This window comes from Asterias rubens, chromosome 2 (assembly GCF_902459465.1).
Source record: "Asterias rubens chromosome 2, eAstRub1.3, whole genome shotgun sequence".
Classification (NCBI taxonomy): Eukaryota; Metazoa; Echinodermata; class Asteroidea; order Forcipulatida; family Asteriidae; genus Asterias; species Asterias rubens.
Genome location: NC_047063.1, coordinates 4,054,322 through 4,073,223, shown reverse-complemented (window position 1 = coordinate 4,073,223; position 18,902 = coordinate 4,054,322). Strand labels below are relative to the sequence as shown.

General features: G+C 39.3%; 1 protein-coding gene across 5 annotated transcripts in view; it reads right to left on the bottom strand.

The window, feature by feature from the left end:
* Positions 1 to 1,077: 1,077 nt before the first annotated feature.
* LOC117302549 overlaps positions 1,078 to 18,902 on the bottom strand; it is a 63,439-nt gene continuing 45,614 nt past the window's right edge. For all 5 annotated transcript variants that reach the window (XM_033786556.1, XM_033786535.1, XM_033786550.1 and 2 more), the window contains 5 exons: positions 12,190 to 14,314; positions 10,415 to 10,638; positions 6,299 to 6,453; positions 3,192 to 3,398; positions 1,078 to 2,474 (listed from right to left, as the gene is read on the bottom strand). In XM_033786556.1, the coding sequence (XP_033642447.1) occupies positions 3,193 to 3,398; positions 6,299 to 6,453; positions 10,415 to 10,638; positions 12,190 to 14,314 (2,710 nt within the window). In that variant the 3' untranslated portion in view covers positions 1,078 to 2,474; position 3,192. The remainder of the gene's footprint in view (positions 2,475 to 3,191; positions 3,399 to 6,298; positions 6,454 to 10,414; positions 10,639 to 12,189; positions 14,315 to 18,902) is intronic.

Here is an 18,902-nt window from a genome sequence, read left to right as displayed (position 1 = left end):
CAAGCAGGAGTCGAAGCTCCGCCTGTAGTTTGAGAAAAGGGGTAGATGTTGCCTTCTGATACTGGTTGGGTGCCCTGTCTCCAAGCCTTTAGAATACTATAAAGAGGACAGACCATGTTTTACATCCACATTAAAGGTTTTCGTAATCAAACATTGTCAATTTGTATACCTCCACTTTCACTTATATATAATGGCATTAAAAAAAAAATACATGGGTACATACAGCAGGGGTGTAGAGAGTTATGTTAGTAGCATGCTTTAACTAACTGTTTAAAACTAACCATTTAACCAATGGTTAAAACTTTCAAAAGTTAACGTCCTAACTAACAGTATATTAATGTAAACTTATGCTTAAAGTTATCATAATTGCATTAAAACTGAAGTACAACTTCTTTTGTTTCATTCCACTAATCATATATAAAAACATCTGGAAATATAATTTGTCCGTATTATATACAACAATTTAAGGTACGATTTAAAATATTCAGAATATGTACACATAACTAGGGTTGCCTTAAGAAATTACACTGACTCAACCAGTTTAACAACAGTAAACTTGAGATTTAATCATAATACCAGGGATTTTAAAATGATAGTAAAACAGAGTTTGAGGATGGCATGGAATGATAGTGCTGATGATGACTAGGCATACAATGGTGATCAAAAAAACGATCTGGAAATGGTGCTGTGCAGTTTGAGTGTTGATATCAAAGTTATAAACCACTAAGTTCATAACATCAAAGGTAATTTAAATTCTTAAAGGATTTCGGTACTTTTCGTAACACAAAACATAATAATCACAGATTTACATTAAACTTACACCGTTTGAAGATAATGACAGTAGAAAGTGTACCTTAAAATATTAGTTGCTGAGGTGCTGTAGTTTTTGAGAAATGAGTAAAACAATGTCTCGAATATACGTTTTTACAGGCTAAAATAATTTTCGTCTCATGATCACCGAGACGAACATTATTTTCATGACATTGTTTTACTCATTTCTCAAGAACTACAGCAGTTCAGCAAGTAATATTTTCAGGGAAGCTTTCTACTATCAATATATTCAAACTGTATAAGTTTAATGTAAATCTGTGGACATTGTGTTGTTGTCCTACAAAAAGTACATAGACCCTTTAAAGACATTGTTGTAATATGTACAGGATGTTTTCAACCTAGTGTTTATCAATCATATCTGACAAAATATAACTTTGTAATCATTCATACAATAGGCCTAATACAATAGGCTAATTACTCAATATATTTGTTAATTAATGAATCAATTAATTTATTAACAAGAACGTAATCAATTCATTTATCCTTACTGCATTATTTATTGATTTCTCATTGGCAAAAAAGTGGTTATAAAAAAATAATAAAATTAACTGAATCCTATTTAAAAAATGTTGTCCGATATAACGATTTCAATACCTACAATGTTTGTTTTGATAATACTATTTTATTTTTAAGAGTTGCAGATTAAATATTTTTGTGACTGTTGTTTATTACTTTTATTTACTAATGTATTTTGTATGTATGTTTGTAGGTATGTATGTATGTACAAGCTATAAGGCGCAATGTTATATTCATGATTAAATCATTTGGCAATTATTCCATCTTCAGTTAGCAACAATCTATTAGACAAACATTATTTACAACAATTTGATCAACTGGAAACTGAATACAATATTTACAATAATCTAAATCTCATTAAGAAATGTGTTTTCATTGCGTGGTCCTGGAGTTTGTTTGGCACCTGTAAAATTTGGTAGAAGACGAACACAAATTAATTGATAGGCATAATAATAAATGAACAAATTTAAAAAAAACTATTGTTAGTCTTTTTTTTTTTATAAATCAAAAGAATTATACTTGTCAAAGTATTTATTTCTCAATTATATTATATTGCAATTATCTCATATTTACAACAAATAATCTGGAAAATCTAGCACCATTATCCATTAAAATTAAACCATCAATGTATATTGGTAGTCATAAACCAATGGGTATCATAAAAAGCCCAGGCTTGTCACTAAAACTGAACCGAAAATCCCGTCAATTTTGCTGTAACAGGAAAACAGCTTATTTATTGCATCAACAAATATCCCACGTCAATGTACCCCTTCACGTATCTCTATCAAAATTGTCCACCCCCTCCACGATTATGACACACCGTCAAGCCCATGATGACCAAATAACAAAATGGCCCGCCCCGAGGGATGAACAGGGTGTGAAGATTTCCCTGGTAAAGACCCCTCGCTATTCGCCAACCCTGGGGTCAGAGATCTGACACCTGCTTCATCTGACGGCTTACCAGCCCTTCCTCTCCCAGAGGGTGCAAAGAAAACTTTCCCAGATCCCACGGTCCACTTCACATAATCCTTTTACCCTTCCGTTTTTGTTTTTTCTTCCCCCGTTTCTCTTGATGTTGAGCTGAGCGACGTGATTTAGGTACAACTGCCCGAGGCCGAGGGCTCCACCTACAGAATGAGAATGACTGGTATGAGTAACCTACTTATGACGGGCCTGTATTTCTTGTTATTTTACCTTGGCTTACGTGGGCTCTCCTTAAGGTTAAAGCCCTCGCACTTTCTTCGTTCTAGTACCGGGGGGAATAAGGCAAGTTATGACTTTTTTAAGGAGGGTCTGTTTTTGCTCACTTAGGAGCTTAGTATCAGAGAGACGATACATGTTGTTGTGTTATATGAGCAGTAGGTATCAACATCCTATACTATTAGTTTTGTTTAATACTAATAATAATACAAGGTTCTTATGTAGCACCCTTACCACACCTCTAAGGGGGCCTATCAGTATTTTTTCCTACAGGGAATTCGAGCTATGTTTTGAAGTAAGAGACAAATTCCTTAAAAACACAATGTATGGTTTTACAAGGTGCTGTGGCGCAAGATGTTGCGGTTTAACAAGGAATTGCGCAGCGAAGCCCTTATTTTTTCGACAAATGCACTGGGTTCTTTTACCAACGGCTTTACATCCCATCATCGAAAGGACGAAGCATCGCGGTTAAGTGTCTTGCTTAAGGACACAAGTGTCACGACTGGGACTGGAACCCACACTCTGCTGATCAGAAACACAAGAGCCTCGAGTCCGGTTGCATTTCAAGGGCACCAAGGCAATGACAAAAGAACATGATAGCAACCGCCTTCAAGAAGTATCAGGCCTGAGCTACGTTTACCCACCTCACATTGTCACACCCCTGGAGATTCTGCTGTTGAACGCCTTGAGCGACTCTCGCAGCGAGCTGAGTAGCGCTAGGTGCAGCAGGCTGTCTAGGTCATCTTCCCGCCTGGAGTCTCGCTTCATGAGGTCGCTGACCCGACTGTACAACTTGCTCAGCCACATGAAGCAGGTCCGGCAGTCGTCTCGGAAACGAGTGCGGAACAGCCCTGGAGGAGGGGGATAAACACATAGGGATTTAAAAAAAAAAAAAATATTTATTGAATGCTAGGATTATCGTTGAGAGGAAGGGGTGAGGACAAACAGACTGACTGACAGATCTGCTTCTTAGCACTCTGATGTCTTCCAGCAGTGAAACAGGGTGTGGCCCAAGATAAAGAACTAACATGGTGACTATACCCTGTTCATATCAGTGATGTTCAAAGTGATTTGGGACTACAGTGAAATTATATCATTACAATACATGCACTGGTTACTCCAAGCACTTTGCTCACAGGAAAACTACTCTGACTAACCTTCTTGTTTGGAGATAAAAAGGTCATCCATAGTTTGTTTGCCACACTTTTTATACAATTTTACACATATTAGGCCTATACAATAACCAACAACTAGGCCTATTTGTTATGCACCAAATCAATCATACATGTAGGTGTTCAAGGCCTAAAGATATTTGTTATTGTTTGAAGTTAATTAGAAATCCAGACACAGAACATAAATGAAAAGTAAGCTACATGTAATGTAATAACAGTACAACAGCTATTATACAAATAAGCAAACAAGTAAAAAGAAACAATATCACCTATTACAAATGATCATTCACAAAAATGGTTGAATCAATATTCATAACAGGGGGAGGGAGCTGGGTTTGACCAATGACCAAAGCTCAAACATGTTTCGGGTTGGGGTCACCAAAAAGCACCCCAGTTATGGACGCGTCCACACTGGTATATCAGAATGTACCATGTGATATGTAATACTCATTCACAAAAATGATTGAACCGATATATACATGTACCTAAGGAGGGAGGGGTTTGGGTTGAACCCAAGAGCTCGACCAATGACCAAAAGCTCAAACATGTTTCAGGCTGGGTCACCAAAATTCACCCCAGATATGGGCACGTTCACACTGGTAGATTATAATCTACCTTGTGATATTTAATAATCATTCACAAAAATGAATGAACCGATATATACCTAAGGAGGGGGTTCGGGTTGAATCAATGACCAAAGCTCAAACACGTTTCGGGTCGGTGTCGCCAAAACGTGCCCCAGTTATTGGCACGTTCACACTGGTAGATCGTAATCTCCCTTGTGATATGTAATACTCATTTGAGACTGAACTTCCTGACAACCGACCCACCTACACCACAAATAGTACAACACCAATTAAAAATGCCACTATAATTATGGAAATTGGTGCTGCATGTAGAGCATGCGTGCTTGTTGACAGGCACTAAACATAAACAACAAACATAAACAACAACCAAAGACAAGCAACTTTTACAAAAGAATACGAGTGAGTAAACTTGTTGACTAAGCCCCAACACATGTGAATGATGACAGGTTCGAGCAAAATGTCACAGGCCTTCTGCCAGCTATGCATTAAGCTGGACTAATTAGGACCTTCCCGCCACCCCAATTATTGGATGGAGATATTCGTTACAATCCTTCGCTCAGCATCATCACACTGATATAGATATTTTTAAAAACTGCGTTCTATCAGCTTCGCAACACATTATTGTAAAGGCAATTCCAGCCATATGCAGCCATATTTCCCTGCACAGAATGCAAATTAATGATATATTTATTGTTTATAAAAAATGGCCATGGCTTTTGCCATCCACACTCAGATTATTCATAGTAACAAAAATTAAATAATAATAATATGGCAAGCTCAATCTTTTATGTTATGTTTGGGTTATGAAACTCATTTAAATACAGCAGCACCTTGTGATGGTTAACAAGGGATTGCGGCGCAACCAGCAGCCATTTTATTCTGTGTAATATGATTGTTTGTAATGCAATGTTTTTACTAAATTCTTGCTATTTTTTTAACTGTTGTGTATTTTTTTTAAACCATATTGCTACATTTGCTCATGTTTTTTAATCCTGCATTTTAATGTTTTTCTTGACTGTACAGCGCTTTGAAACAGTGTTAAAGTGCTTTATAAATGCATTAAAGTTAAGTTAAGTTAAGTTCAAGATGCCAGATGGTGCTCTAGGCTGCTTGGCCACAACACATACAATGAATTGAATGGGGGGGGAGGCAACAACAAGAAAGCTGCACCGTGACAATGTCTGTTATAATAATAACAGTAATACACAAAAAACAAGACATTTATATAGCCCCTAATGCAGGAGCCTCTATAGGTGCAAGCCGTAACATAAAACAGTGACATGAATTATATAAAGCAATAGTTACAAAGAGGAGAAAGACTCAAACAAATGAATCTTTAATAGACCATCTATAAAATAGCACCACATGACTTTTCTTTCATTGAGAGTAAAACATAATTCCCAAAGACATAGGCCGTTTAAAAAACAACGGCTTCAGCTTGAGTATGATTTGAAACTTTGCATGGTGGAAATACAATATAGAAAGGTTTGCGGTAACACCATGTAATGACTATCTCGTATGAGTTGGGGGTGGTTCTGAAAAGAACCGTTGGTTTCAACTCGACGTTTTGATCAGTATGCTCTGATCATCTTGAGCCTGGTTTGAGCTTCATCTGTAATTCAGAAAGCGTGTGCTACGCTTTCCTTAATACAGGGCTTCAAAGAGTTGGACAGAGCCCAATCTTGAGCTCAAGCCAGAGCCTATTTCGGGGAGCCGAAGACTTTGAAGCTGTGGTTTCAAAAATTGCCCATGAAATGAACAGTGAAACAACAATAATAGTAGTGTATGACTATCCGTTGTTAAATGCCTAAGCTAGAGCCCAAGCTTGAGCCCAGGCCCAAAGGCCCAAGCCCAAGTGCCCACAGATAAGAAAGGGAACCATGCAGTGGAACAACAATAGCAGTATCTAACTATCTGTTGTAAGGGTGTCTGCACTGTTCTGTGGTGATTAAAAACGAGGGTTCACCATGCCGACTGACTATCACAGCTTACCCCCTGAGTGATGTTTTTCGATCTCATGTCCAAACTTTCTGATCAGGAGTTGGACGAGTCCCACACTAGCATCCATGATGGCTTCATCCTTGGTATAGAAGAGTCTATCGATGATGGGTAACACTTGAGCTGCTAGGCTCAGTGTCCATTTGTTCCTGCAAAATATAGAAGAAGAAAAGAAGCCTGTAAGAATAATTCACACGGAATTATGAACTTGCCCTTTCAAAACATTGGTCAAAACCATTGAGTTATATATAAGAACTAGAGGGGGCACTGGTGATGCCTCTTGCACAAACACGAAGGAACCACAAGGAGACACACGCGCGCGCCATTCTGTGCGCGCGCCATTCTGTACGCGCGTTGTATATAAAACACACGTTGGCATTTGTGTTTATTGAACGCTACGCGATGCTGTTTTGTCAACTTACAAAATGGCCGCACAAACACACGCTGTGCAATGCTTGTTTTGTCAACTTAGAAAATGGCCGCCTGCGCGCATGCCGGGTCACGTATATAGGCCAGTGCGCCCTCTAGTTCTTATATATAACTATATGGTCAAAAATCACAAATTTCCCTTTTAAGAGCCTTTCAAAACATTTGTCAAACCTCACAGAGCTGCTCAAGATTGAACAACACAATTTTGATTAACCAAATATTCCTTAACATATTGCTGCAAAAAAACAAAATCAAATGATAATAATACAGATTGGCTAATTGCTTAGCATGTAATAAGGGCTATGTTATTTCATACATGTACACTTGATCAAGTACAGCCATTTGCTTGCTGGAAGTCCAAGGAAAAGACTTTGTCAAAAAAAAAAAAAAAAAGACAAGAGGGAATCAAGTATAAAAGCTCAGATAAAAAGGTTTTGAAGGAGAGCAAATTTGAGTAATGTTAGGTAATTTGGTTGATGAATAGATGTATTGGATCAGGGAATGAGAAAGTGCCTTCTCTAGAGAGAATTGGAAACTATCAGCAAGAGGATAAAGATTTTGAAGTTAAGCAAGATCAAGTTTACTTTTGTCACATCAGTGCCTATTTGGTTGGTGATTGCATTGTGTCATTCTTCAGGGCAATAAGCAGGTGGCTTTTTACAAGGGCATTGAAAAGAAGATATCAGCCCAAGGATAACTGTTGCGCAAGTGGAAGCCAATGCAGATCTTTAAGAACAGGTGTTGCAAGACATTTCAGGGTGTGTGTCCCCCCCCCCCCCCAAAGAAAAGAACAGTTCAATCAGAGTTGAATTTCAACCAGCTCCTTAAGCAGAGAACATTGCTTAACAATGTTCTGCTAAGCAAAAATGTGCAGGATAGGCCTACAGTCGCAAATTGTACCTGTGATATGGTAGTTTAGCTGGCAACCTTATTCTGGTAAGCATAATTTTGTTATGCTAAAGTTACTTTTTGTGCTTAAGTAGCTCTATGAAATTGGGCCCTCTAAGTGAAGCCTGTTTTAGACAATGGGAGACTTTCTGGGACGATAGAGGGCAGCAGACTTACCGGGTAAATCCATTGTTCTCAGAATTATGCGCATGTTCAGAACTACGTAAACAATGGAAATTTACCCGGTATGTCTGCTGCCACCTAGTGTTGGAAAGTCTCCTATTGACTGCAAGTTACAGGTGCTAAGATGAAGCAATTGGTAGATGGCGTGCGGGCTTGAATAGTGTCCAGCAGTGATTCAGCAAACAAGATTAGCGTATTAAATGCCAATGATAAACCAGCTGCACGTACTGCATGCGTCAATGGTCAAGTATCATTGATCCCCTCCTAGTCTGGTTCCAGTCTCTAAATGCGGACCTGGACAAGAACAGAAGAAGGAGTTGGGAACCATGCTACTAGTCTTGTTCCTACATGTATTTGACAACTGTCTACATAGCTTATGTTTGACCCCGGCACAACTTTTCCAGTGACAGAAAAGGTAAATTAATTGTCACTTAATTAGAATTTCCCCCGACACAAAATTGGACATCCAATCTGAACTTGATTTCCCATTGATTTGTTTCCTTTTGTCACTAAAAATACTACGCAAAATACTATTCACCCGATGCTAATTTGTGTTGGCTTTATTCCACTGTGGAAGTTTGTATGACTTTAAAGTTCCGGGGAGGGCAGGAAAGCTGAAATGGAGAGATGAATTAATGGACAAAATACATGTACAGTGTAACCACACTTGATGGCCTCGCTCGCTCAAAAGGCATTCTTTCATCAGTTGGGTCACAAACAGGGTGTTTTGGCCAGCGGATAAGAGCACCAAACTCAAGCTCTGGTGTTTCTATTCAGCAGAAAGTGGGTTCGAATCTTGGATGTTTTTACTTTCTTTTCTCAAAATGTACTTTTTTTAATTTAAGAAGGGTCGGGGTCCTGCCACAATCAGAGTGACAGCCACATGACATGTGAATCACCAGCAGTGCAGTTGTGATGAACAAACCCCAGGAACTACAATCACTACTGAGCAGCGTCTGCTCTGGCCTCTTAGCGTCAGCTGCCATTGGGTCTCAGGGGAAAAACACCAAATCAAATCGACTGGTCATTCAGAATCAGAAGCAATGGGCAGGAGAAGTATAGGGGGGGGGGGATCTCCGACGAGATTTAACGCTGTGCGTCATTATTCTAAATTCAGATACTTGGCACTTCCTGTGCCCTAATCAATGATCTATGGACGACACATTTCTCGATGATGGATAGTTTTTTTCACTACACATATGTATTATATCTACTCATCCTGCATTTATGTGAATCTCCAGTTAAAATCTCCATTGATCGGAAACGGTACCGAAATGGAATACACCAGGGATGCGCTTTGGCGGTCGTACCCAATAACTCTTTCGGTTCATTTGGCCATTGGTTAAACACTAATTAGTGACCAATGCAGTTACTGGTTACAGCCTCCAAAAGGCACCCCACTTCTATGACAAACTAGTCACATTTGTTAAAAAGCAAGGAGATTGTTTATGTATGCAGCAGCCCCATGAAGGTTCATGAGATTAGAAAGACTAATCTAATTATTGGAATTTAGAGATCTGCGGTTATTGATAGAGAGTGTTTTGGTGACTTAGCTTAGGTGATTACGGCAATAATGACCTTAATTATAACTAATGATTGGTATTTAAAGATCTACTGTTGTTGCTAGTGAGTGTTTCGGTCAGTGACTTAGCTTAGGCGATTACAACAGTAGTTACCTTAATTAGTGATTACTTTAATTAGCGACTGGTGAAATGCGGTTATATAAAAACAGACCACTCAATAAGCTTTATCCCAAACCATGTAAAAGCAAAAGTGCTATACATGTAACATGGCAGTGCTGGCAACTACATTGTCACGGTTAGTGATTGCCATTTTAAAAGAGTATTTTTTAGTATTTTATACCTTTATTACATTAAAAAACTATACATGCCAACAAAATAATTGTGGCCTGGCATTTTGAATCCTGGCATTTTGAATTTTAAAAGAAAGGCAACAATTATACGTATACACATGTGTCACACTTTCTGAGACAAAACAGCAATAATAAATTCTGTGTAGGCGGTTAAATAATACATGAGGGCATGGTAGACTGCTATTACAGTCGCTAAGAAACAACTTTCAAAACGAAAACTTAAAATATTTCTTCCAGAAACCATCCATAACAAGCCCTTATTACACAAGCAGCCTTTACTTGTACAACTGATCGGACACGCAACTAAAGGTGCGACACTCTTCTCTCAATTCTCCTGGACAAGAACACCCAACCTACAGAACCCTATCGTAGAGGTGAAGCACTCGTACGAATCTACCAAAAGCAACTCTCTGATGACCTGAAGATGGTTGGTATTGGATTGAACCAACTTCGACAAGCCACTCAAAATTTCAAACACTAAAACAATTAAACAAATTAACAAAACAGACAAACCGAGCTACTGAGCTCTGCCAGTGCGCTGCACATGCAGGGACGTCAGCATGATGACTTTAGCCTGGTTCATACTTCCTGCGAATGCGAAGCAAATTTTAGTGAAGCATTAATCAGTGCGCACTCCCCTTCAAATTGTGACACAAGAAAATTTGCTATGCATGAAGCATTCGCAAGAAGTATGAACCAGGCTTTTCTATGGTAAAGTTGACACTACATGAACTTACTCTTCTGTTGCCAGCACATTCAAGATGCTGGTCCAAGCAGGGTAGTCGCTTGCCTCTATAACATCCAGGCTGTCTCCCAAGCTCATCTTTCGAACCCCCTCTAGTTGTCTGACAGCAGGGACGATGGAGTAAGGGGACAGAAGCTGCTTGGTCAGGTGATCAAATGTCACCAGCGCCTCCACGCAGTTCTTGTTCACCCACAGGGTGCAGACAGCATAGGTTGCCTAGCAACAAGAAATATTAATTTTAGGTACATTGCAGTGATGGAGTCAGTTATGAAAATGGTGTAATTTTATTAACTAAGTATTTGAACATCATCAGTTAATAACATGAATAAGCCTACTCGAAAAACAAGTTCTTGTAAAACCAACAGAGTGCAGACAAAATAGGTTGTCCAGCAATGAGAAATATTAATTTAATTGCTACATTGCTGTGATGGAGTCAGTTCTGAAAATGGTGTTATTTACATGTAGTACAATGTATTTACTAAGTATATTGGAAAATCATCTGTGAACATCACGAACAGGCCTACTAAGAATAAATTCTAAAATTTTTAGGATGGGTTCAAACTGGAACGTTTTTATAAGTCATTTAGAACTACTTTGCTTTTTAATAATTATATAAATAATAATCAAACTTTTTTTTTTTAAGCGCCCTTACATGTAACCCCAAAAGGGTTTTAGAGGCACTTAACAGAGATTAAACATTTCAAGCAAGTTCAGAAAATTACCGAACAATTTAAGATTTAAACAGATTAAGAAAAATGCAAACGTCCAATAACAATGATATTTTTCCATCATATCTTCCATCAAAAGCCTTTTTTGTGCTCGTAACTGTGTTTAGTTTTCACTGCTTGTCACAGAGCAAAGCCACAAATGGTTCCCTAATGGTCCCACCTGATCCATTTAATTACATCATCATCCCAAAACTAATCACTTAAACTATTGTTCAATTCTCCCCACAGCACTCAACATTTAAATACAAATCACTGAAATCAATTACTTAGGCCTAATTGGTTCTAAGAGAACTAAACATCTAAGAGAATGTACCATGTAGAAGTGAGCAAGTTCTTTGACTTGCCCTACTATCATGTTGTCATACTTTGTTAGGCCTTTTTATATGGAAAACAAACAAAACGGAAAACAAACAGAAAATTGTGTCAGTATCACACTGCAATTAACATTCAATTAAAAGTCTGATTTGAAACTTTCTATCGTGAAGATACAGTTTTAACTTAGTGTGCCAAACAGTATGCTCTGAAGCGCTCAGAGCATACTGATTGAAACGTCAAGTTGTAAAACCTCTCTGGTTCTTCTCAGAACCCCTACAGCTGATAAACAGATTTATTACATATCTTCAGAAACCTCACCAGATTAGTTAATTACAGTTCAAAACCTCAGCATCCTTAATTGTCTGAGAAAGTTTGCAAAAAGAAGGTCAGTGTCATGGCCAAGTGGTTAAGAGCATTGAATTCAAGCTCTGGTGGTTAAGTCATCGGAGTGTGGGTTCGGGTCCTGGTCTTGACACTTGTGTCCTTGAGCAAGATACTTTACTATAATTGCTTCTCTTTACCCAGGGGTATGGGTACCTGCGAGGGTTGAGGTTGATTATGTGTATGAAAAAGCCTTTGGAGTGTTATGGTTGCCCAGGTTGTTTACTCCCTAGGGAGCCGAGAAAGAATGATGGACCAGGGCACTAATGCAAAGCGCATTGAGACGTTTTTGTGTGAAATGGGCTATATATAAGAACTTGTTATTATTTTCATTATTATTTACCTCTGAACTGCTTTCTCCCTTAACTTGAACTTTTGCTTTCTTGACTTCAGCGTAGTGTCCCTTACGCGACAATCTCTCATACAAGGTTGGTTTCAGCTCCGTCTTGCTCATGTACACCTCTTCGTAGTCATGTCCAACAGGGTAGGAATCTCGACAGCTCACAGTGGAAGGACCTTCCTCATCATCCCCAGTCACCACCCCAGAGTCAAACGACATGTTCGTGCTTGTCTTGCTGAATGCCAGTAAGTTTAACCCACGCTTGCTTACTCGTGTTGGGGATTTGCTCACCGTAGCGTATGGGCAATCCAAACCGAGCACAGCATCAACTTCAACCCCGCAGGACTTCACAAGGCTTTTGCGTACGTCGGCGCTGGAGCGGTAGTACCAGGTCCTTCTGGGTTTCGGGGGTGGATAGTTCTGCGGCTTGCGCTCCGAGAAGCGGTGCATGAAGTTAATCTTCTTCTGTTTGGGCATGGTGTGGTAGGAGTTCATCTCGGTTTCGGAGTTGGGCGGCGTGTCCTGTGTGGTCACTGTATCCATGGATAGCATGGATCCTTCCTCTTCGTTCAAAGCCTCAAGATCGCTCCATTCGGCATATGACAAAGAGGCTGAACTTACAGAGCTGGTTGGACTGCTGGCCAAGGAACTACGGAAAATACTTGAAGTGTCGTGCAGAGAGTCAAACGTTCCTGAGAACACTGGCTGTGTCATATCTTGTATGGTGGACTCATTCGGTCCAAATGTAAGGTCTAAAATGTCGCGGTCTTTTACGATAAAACTAGCCGACCTGCCACTACTGTAACAGTCACCCATTGTGGCACCGTTGAAGAAGACATCATCAGTGTCACTGCATCCATTGGACATACCAGGAAGAGAGAACATCTCACACTTTCCATCAATGGGCTCCAAAGGGCTGCTTTGAGTTGTTCCGTCTCTGAAGATCCCAAAACTGCTGAGAATGTCGTCTGCAAGGCTTTTGTTTTCCAGGTACTCATCGATTGGAAGTAAGTCAAAATCCAGGTCCAGTGGATCGGCATGGCTGCTGATGCTGTTTGGATCGAAACTCTGATCTGAGGTCTCCAAGGTCGTGTCTAAGGTGCTCACACCAGACTCTGTTTTCTCGGACCTTGAGAGACATTGATTCTCCTTCTCCTCATTACCCTTATTCTCAAGTTCTGTCTTGTCTAGATCATGGCTCTTAATTGTTGGTAGACCACTACATGTATCTGCATTCAACATACCTGAACGGACCAGAGCCTCAATAATGTCAATCTCAGAATACTCTGTAAAGGTTTTATCGTCGGCAGTTTCCAAACCCTCATCTTCGGATTCTACGACTACATCTCCCTCTTCAGGAAGGAGATCAAAATGGAACTTCTTTGACGGCTCAGACACAGGCCGTTTCTTGGTCTTAAGAGTTGCACTCTCTATAGACAAACGGTTTCTGATGGCAGAATCTGTGTCCTGGACTTGCCAGTTTGGTTGGAAGAAGTCATGGCGATAAGCCGGTACAGTGGCAAAACGACTTCGGGCAGCACCCCTATCGGGCCTCGCTTCATTTCTTGATGGTAAGCTCTTACAGGGACCATTTAATGACTGCTTGGCATAAGGGTGATTATCGTCCACCGTGTGGCTGTACTCTGCCAGATCCAGAGTCTCACAGCTGCTGCTCTTCGATGAACTTGATCCCGTCTTGTCAAAGTCGCGCTCCAGCTGTGCCAGGTCGTAACAGATGCTGGAAAACAGGCCCTCTCCAAGGATATGCTCCCACATCTTCAGGTAGTCACCCTCCATTTTGAAGTTTGGGAACGACAATTTTCTATCTGCTTTGCTGAGTCCGGGTTCCATTTCGTAATCTTCTCTCATTCTGGCCTCGCCCTCCAGGAAGAAAGCCTCCCCCCTGATGTCTTTATCTGTCGCCATCTCACCTCCACAGACGGTGTGTCGTTTAGGCTCTTCGGGACCAATGTCAGACTCTGAATCTGAACACTGGTATTCGACTCTGGTGTCCAAATCATAAGAGAATGTGACACGACGCTGTGGGCAGGTTGGTCGTGGGGAGTCTAAGCTTTTGAGTATGCTCGGCTTACGGTGACCAGTTTCGGTAGGACTGGCATCTTCAGAACTGGATATAAAAATAAACAAATTAACAAAACATGAATATCAAAGATTGAAATCATCATTCATTGCTTCATTCTTTACTACAATTTGAAGCTACACATCATTGAATGTTTGTTTTGTTTTTCGAGTGAATAAATAATATTGACTAGGCAGGATTTGAACTTGCCAACTACGGATTAATGTGCTTATGCTCTACCAACTGAACTGTCTAGCCTATAATATGTTGGTGGTCTCCCTATTTTGTTAATATCTTTTTTCGTGGGTGACAGTCGGAAGCTGTACAAGCATCAACTGCCGTGTAGCCAGGGATCACACCAAAGTTTACGATTCAACCTGGGAAGCAACAGCAGAGAGATCACGTTAAGGAGTTGCAACTTTTCATTTCAAATATCTAGTCATAAACAACAAGGAAAACTGCCCGGGCAAACTTTATTTGAATTGTTAAGGTGAGCATAGAACAATGTACTAGATTGTTTACGTCATTAATAGGGTGATTCACCCAGCACTATTGATGTACAAGGGTTATCAAAACACACACATGACAAACCGCACTCTTAAATGCATAACGTATTAATATGGCTTATCGCATGTCAAAGCAATGTAAAGAGTTCTGGCATTGCAATTGTACAACATCAATCCGATCGGTGTGATCCATTAATTGGCTCGTTCGAGTAGTGTAGGGCCTATATAATTTGTTGACTAGGATTATTTTCAACTCAAGAATAAACACAGCATCAATTTTTTTCCAATTATTGGGCGGAAGAATGATTCATACAATAAGTGACAGTACACTGAACTAAACTTGGCGTGTTGACTGCGCGGAGACAAACGTATCGTGAGGTGTGATTTGGGATGACTGAAAGGGCAAATCTGAAGAATTGGTTGTATGTCTGGGATTGGACTCAGTCATGCTGGTCATAGTGGAATAATCCACCTGAACACGTTTCCAGGGTTATACAGGGCTTGCACAATGGACCACAGCATAGCTGCTGGCATCGTCTTCATTAGCAACCTTCAGAAAAGCTCTCAAAACCTGTTTACATGTATTGACTCCTAATCTTGAAGGGATGTATTTTTTGTTTTTGCTATTTCTTTCTTTCTGTGTAAAGCACTATGCAAAAATTACATTCTAAACTTTGTGCGCTTCGTCACAAGATAACGTTATGAAATTTGAAACTTTGCGCATTGACGTACATGAAACTGGAAGATAAATTCGTTATAACATGTGCGCTCGTGGAATACGAAAAAATATAGTGCGTCTGCATCACATATCCAACTCGGCCTTCAGCCTATGGGAGGACGCAGAAGCGCTATATTTTTCCGTATTCCACTCGCGCGTGTGTGATAAAGCCTTTGTAGTACAGTAGTATAGTGAAATCAGGAAGATGTTGTACAACAATCAATGAGATATTTAGAGCTGCATTCAAAGAAATAGGAAACAAGTTTCCATTTAACCACAGAGATGTTTCTAAACTTGGTCATCAGAACATGGAAAGATTGGTTTATTTTCTGCAGAATTAGACAGAGTTGGCAGCCAGTGACTGTAGGATGTTTTGACTATTTAAAGGTTTCAGAGAAAAACCTGTGCTTCCAGTCTTTTGCAATGATTTAGAGGCAAAAGTCTATGTCTGGAAACAATTTATACAATAAATCAGTAAGTAAAAAAAACATTGACTAGATGTAGACATATGTGTACAACGTTCATCTGCACGTAGTGGAAGCCGAAACGACAACTAACTTAAGATCTTTCAAATTCTATTAAAAAGTTCTTGGTTAAATGGGATAGAAGACTGGCACCAGAACTAATAGGACATTTAGACATTCTCAAAAGTTCTCTTTCAAACATAGATACTGAACGTTTTTTGTTGGTGTCTTTATCAACACCCATTCTAATAGTGGTTATTTGCTGGATGAATAAAGTGTAAATTTCTCCTGACAGATGAAGGTTGCCAGGAAGGAAACAATTTGTTGTGATTTAAAGAAGTCGGACCCACAGAGAAATTCAGTCGCGATATATAGGCCCATTACACATGGCACCCTCTTTCATCCAGAAGACAAATCGTTTAGTAAAACACACAGATGATCTGATGGAGCGCAAAAGATGGCTAGGCAGTTCAGATTCAAAATGATGGCTAAGCAATGTCATTCAGTACAACTTGGCACACAAGACAAGCATCAAGTATACAATCGGTCCTTCAAAGTAGTTTCCCCGTGTTTTGCATGAATTTGAAGGTGTCAGAACTGCGGTAAACTCTATTGGAATGGGAAAGGACATTATAGAATGATCTTGTATCAAAATCCTGGGTGATATAACTATGATGAAGGAATTGAGGGTTCTGGGACGGTTTCCAGTGAAATTGGCAAAGAGGGCTTAAAAATAACAAGAGAGGTCTCATTTTAAAGATCAAATACCCAGTATAGCTTGATATTAAGATAAGTATACGTTACAATGTTTGCCTTGTTTGCCCCCCCCCCTTCATCCATGGTCCTTGTGCTCAAGTACTTCAATTTACCATGATTTCTCAACTTCTATTGATTATGGTTTATCAACTTCTATTGATTATGGTTTATCAACTTCTATTGATTATGATATCTCAACTTCTATTGACTATGATATCTCAACTTCTATTGACTATGTTATCTCAACTTCTATTCATTATGATATCACAACTTCTATTGGTTATGCTATCTCAATTTCTATTGATTATGATTTCTCAAATTCTATTGATTATGATATCTGACCTTCAATTGATTACGGTTTATCAACTTCTATTCTCCTCCTGTACAAAATAACCTCTCCCAAAACAAAATCGTCTAAAGAACTTCTGAGATTCCAAGTCCACAATGAAGACAAAATAGAGGATGTTACCACCATGTCGAGCACTAAATAAATTAGAAGTTGGAAGTGAAATCCAGTCCGGTGTTTCTAAAAGGGTTTGGGTGCTTTTTGTACGAATCAAAACACAAACATCCACAGATTTCCCATCAATTTACAAGGTTTGAAGATAATGATGGTAGAAAGCTTCCCTTTAAATATTACCTGCTGACATGGCAACATAATTAAAACAGTTTCACTAAAATAATTGCTCTATAAGTGAGACAAAAATTTCTTTAGCATAGGTACATGTAGAAGAACAAATTTACACGACTCTTCTGAAAATATTGATCTATGATTTGCAAATTTTTTTTTAAACAAAACTTGGCGACTAGTAAGGCGGAAACTTCTACAGGTAAATTAAGTTGCATACATCTTCATTCTCAGTGAGTAGGGATTCATGTCATGGCTAAAAACTTGATCTCCAAAAGGTATCAAAACCTTAAAAACGTCTGACCATAAGCACAATCATATCTGGGTATTCAGGGAACATGACAAACATCAACCGTAAAGCCTGATACACCCAAAACACACAGGTGCGGGTACTCAAACCGTATCCTCCGCTTACTCTAAACAAACCTTATTCTCATAAACAGCTGGCAATATTGGCAAAATGCTTGGCTTTGTTGGCATTTACTGAGTACAACACACGACTCTCTCCCCCTCTCTTTGTTGTCATTAAAGGCTCTGGACACTATTGGTAGTTACTCAAAATTATTGTTTACTTTGTAACGAGCAACTGAGAGCTGTTGATAATAAAAAATAATGTGAGGAACGGCCACATTTGTACCTCTGAAGTGATGAACATTGTGTAAAAGTAGTTTTAGAGAAAAAAAGTAATTTCTCACTCAAACATTTGAATCTGAGAAAGACTTCGGGCCTGAAGCATTTCTCAGACATCTTAAAGCACACAAATTTGTTTTGTACAACAGGGGTGTTTTTTCTTTCAATCGGCCTATTCTGTTGTAATTCAATGACCAGTTGAGCAAAATTTTCACAGATTGTTATTATATATGCATCTATGTTGGGATTCACTGTTAAGTCGGAAAACTGTTCTGTGACAATCAGCAAAGATGTCCAGTGCCTTTAAACACACATCAGCTTTGCCTTTTAGCCTTTACACATAAGACTCCCAGATTATCGGAGGATGTTGAATGCGTATGACGTGGAAAGGAAATCAGGTTTAGCATTAATTTAAGACAAAGAGAATGTTTAATGTTTGCCCCCGGGACCCAGGCCTTCTGTCAATTCAGGACTTTGAGTTTGTAACAACCTCTCAGCGGGGTTAGTTATTTAGGGGGGCGTTCTAAAGTGTGGTGCTCTAGACCATTGCTGAAGTGATAGTCTGGGCACTAATAACAATGATCTCTGCTCTCTAAAAGAACCCCAAAACATTGCAAATGTTGAATTCTTAAAATGCATTTCTCGCGTAAGGTATTGGTAATTACTCAAAGCAATTGTTGGCATAAAAACTTACTTAGTAACAAAGCAATGGAGAGCAGATGAGAAAGGGTTCCCTCTGAAGAAACACACTTTTTGAAAAGGGGTAATTTCTCACTCAAATATTCAGCCCTGCTACTTTTTTAGGAATCTGAAAGCACACAAATTTTTGAACAAGGGTATTTTTTCTTGCATTATTCTCTTGCAACTTTGATGACCATTTGAGTCAAAATTTTATGCATATTAAGTTGGGATAGACCAAGTGAGAATACTGGTC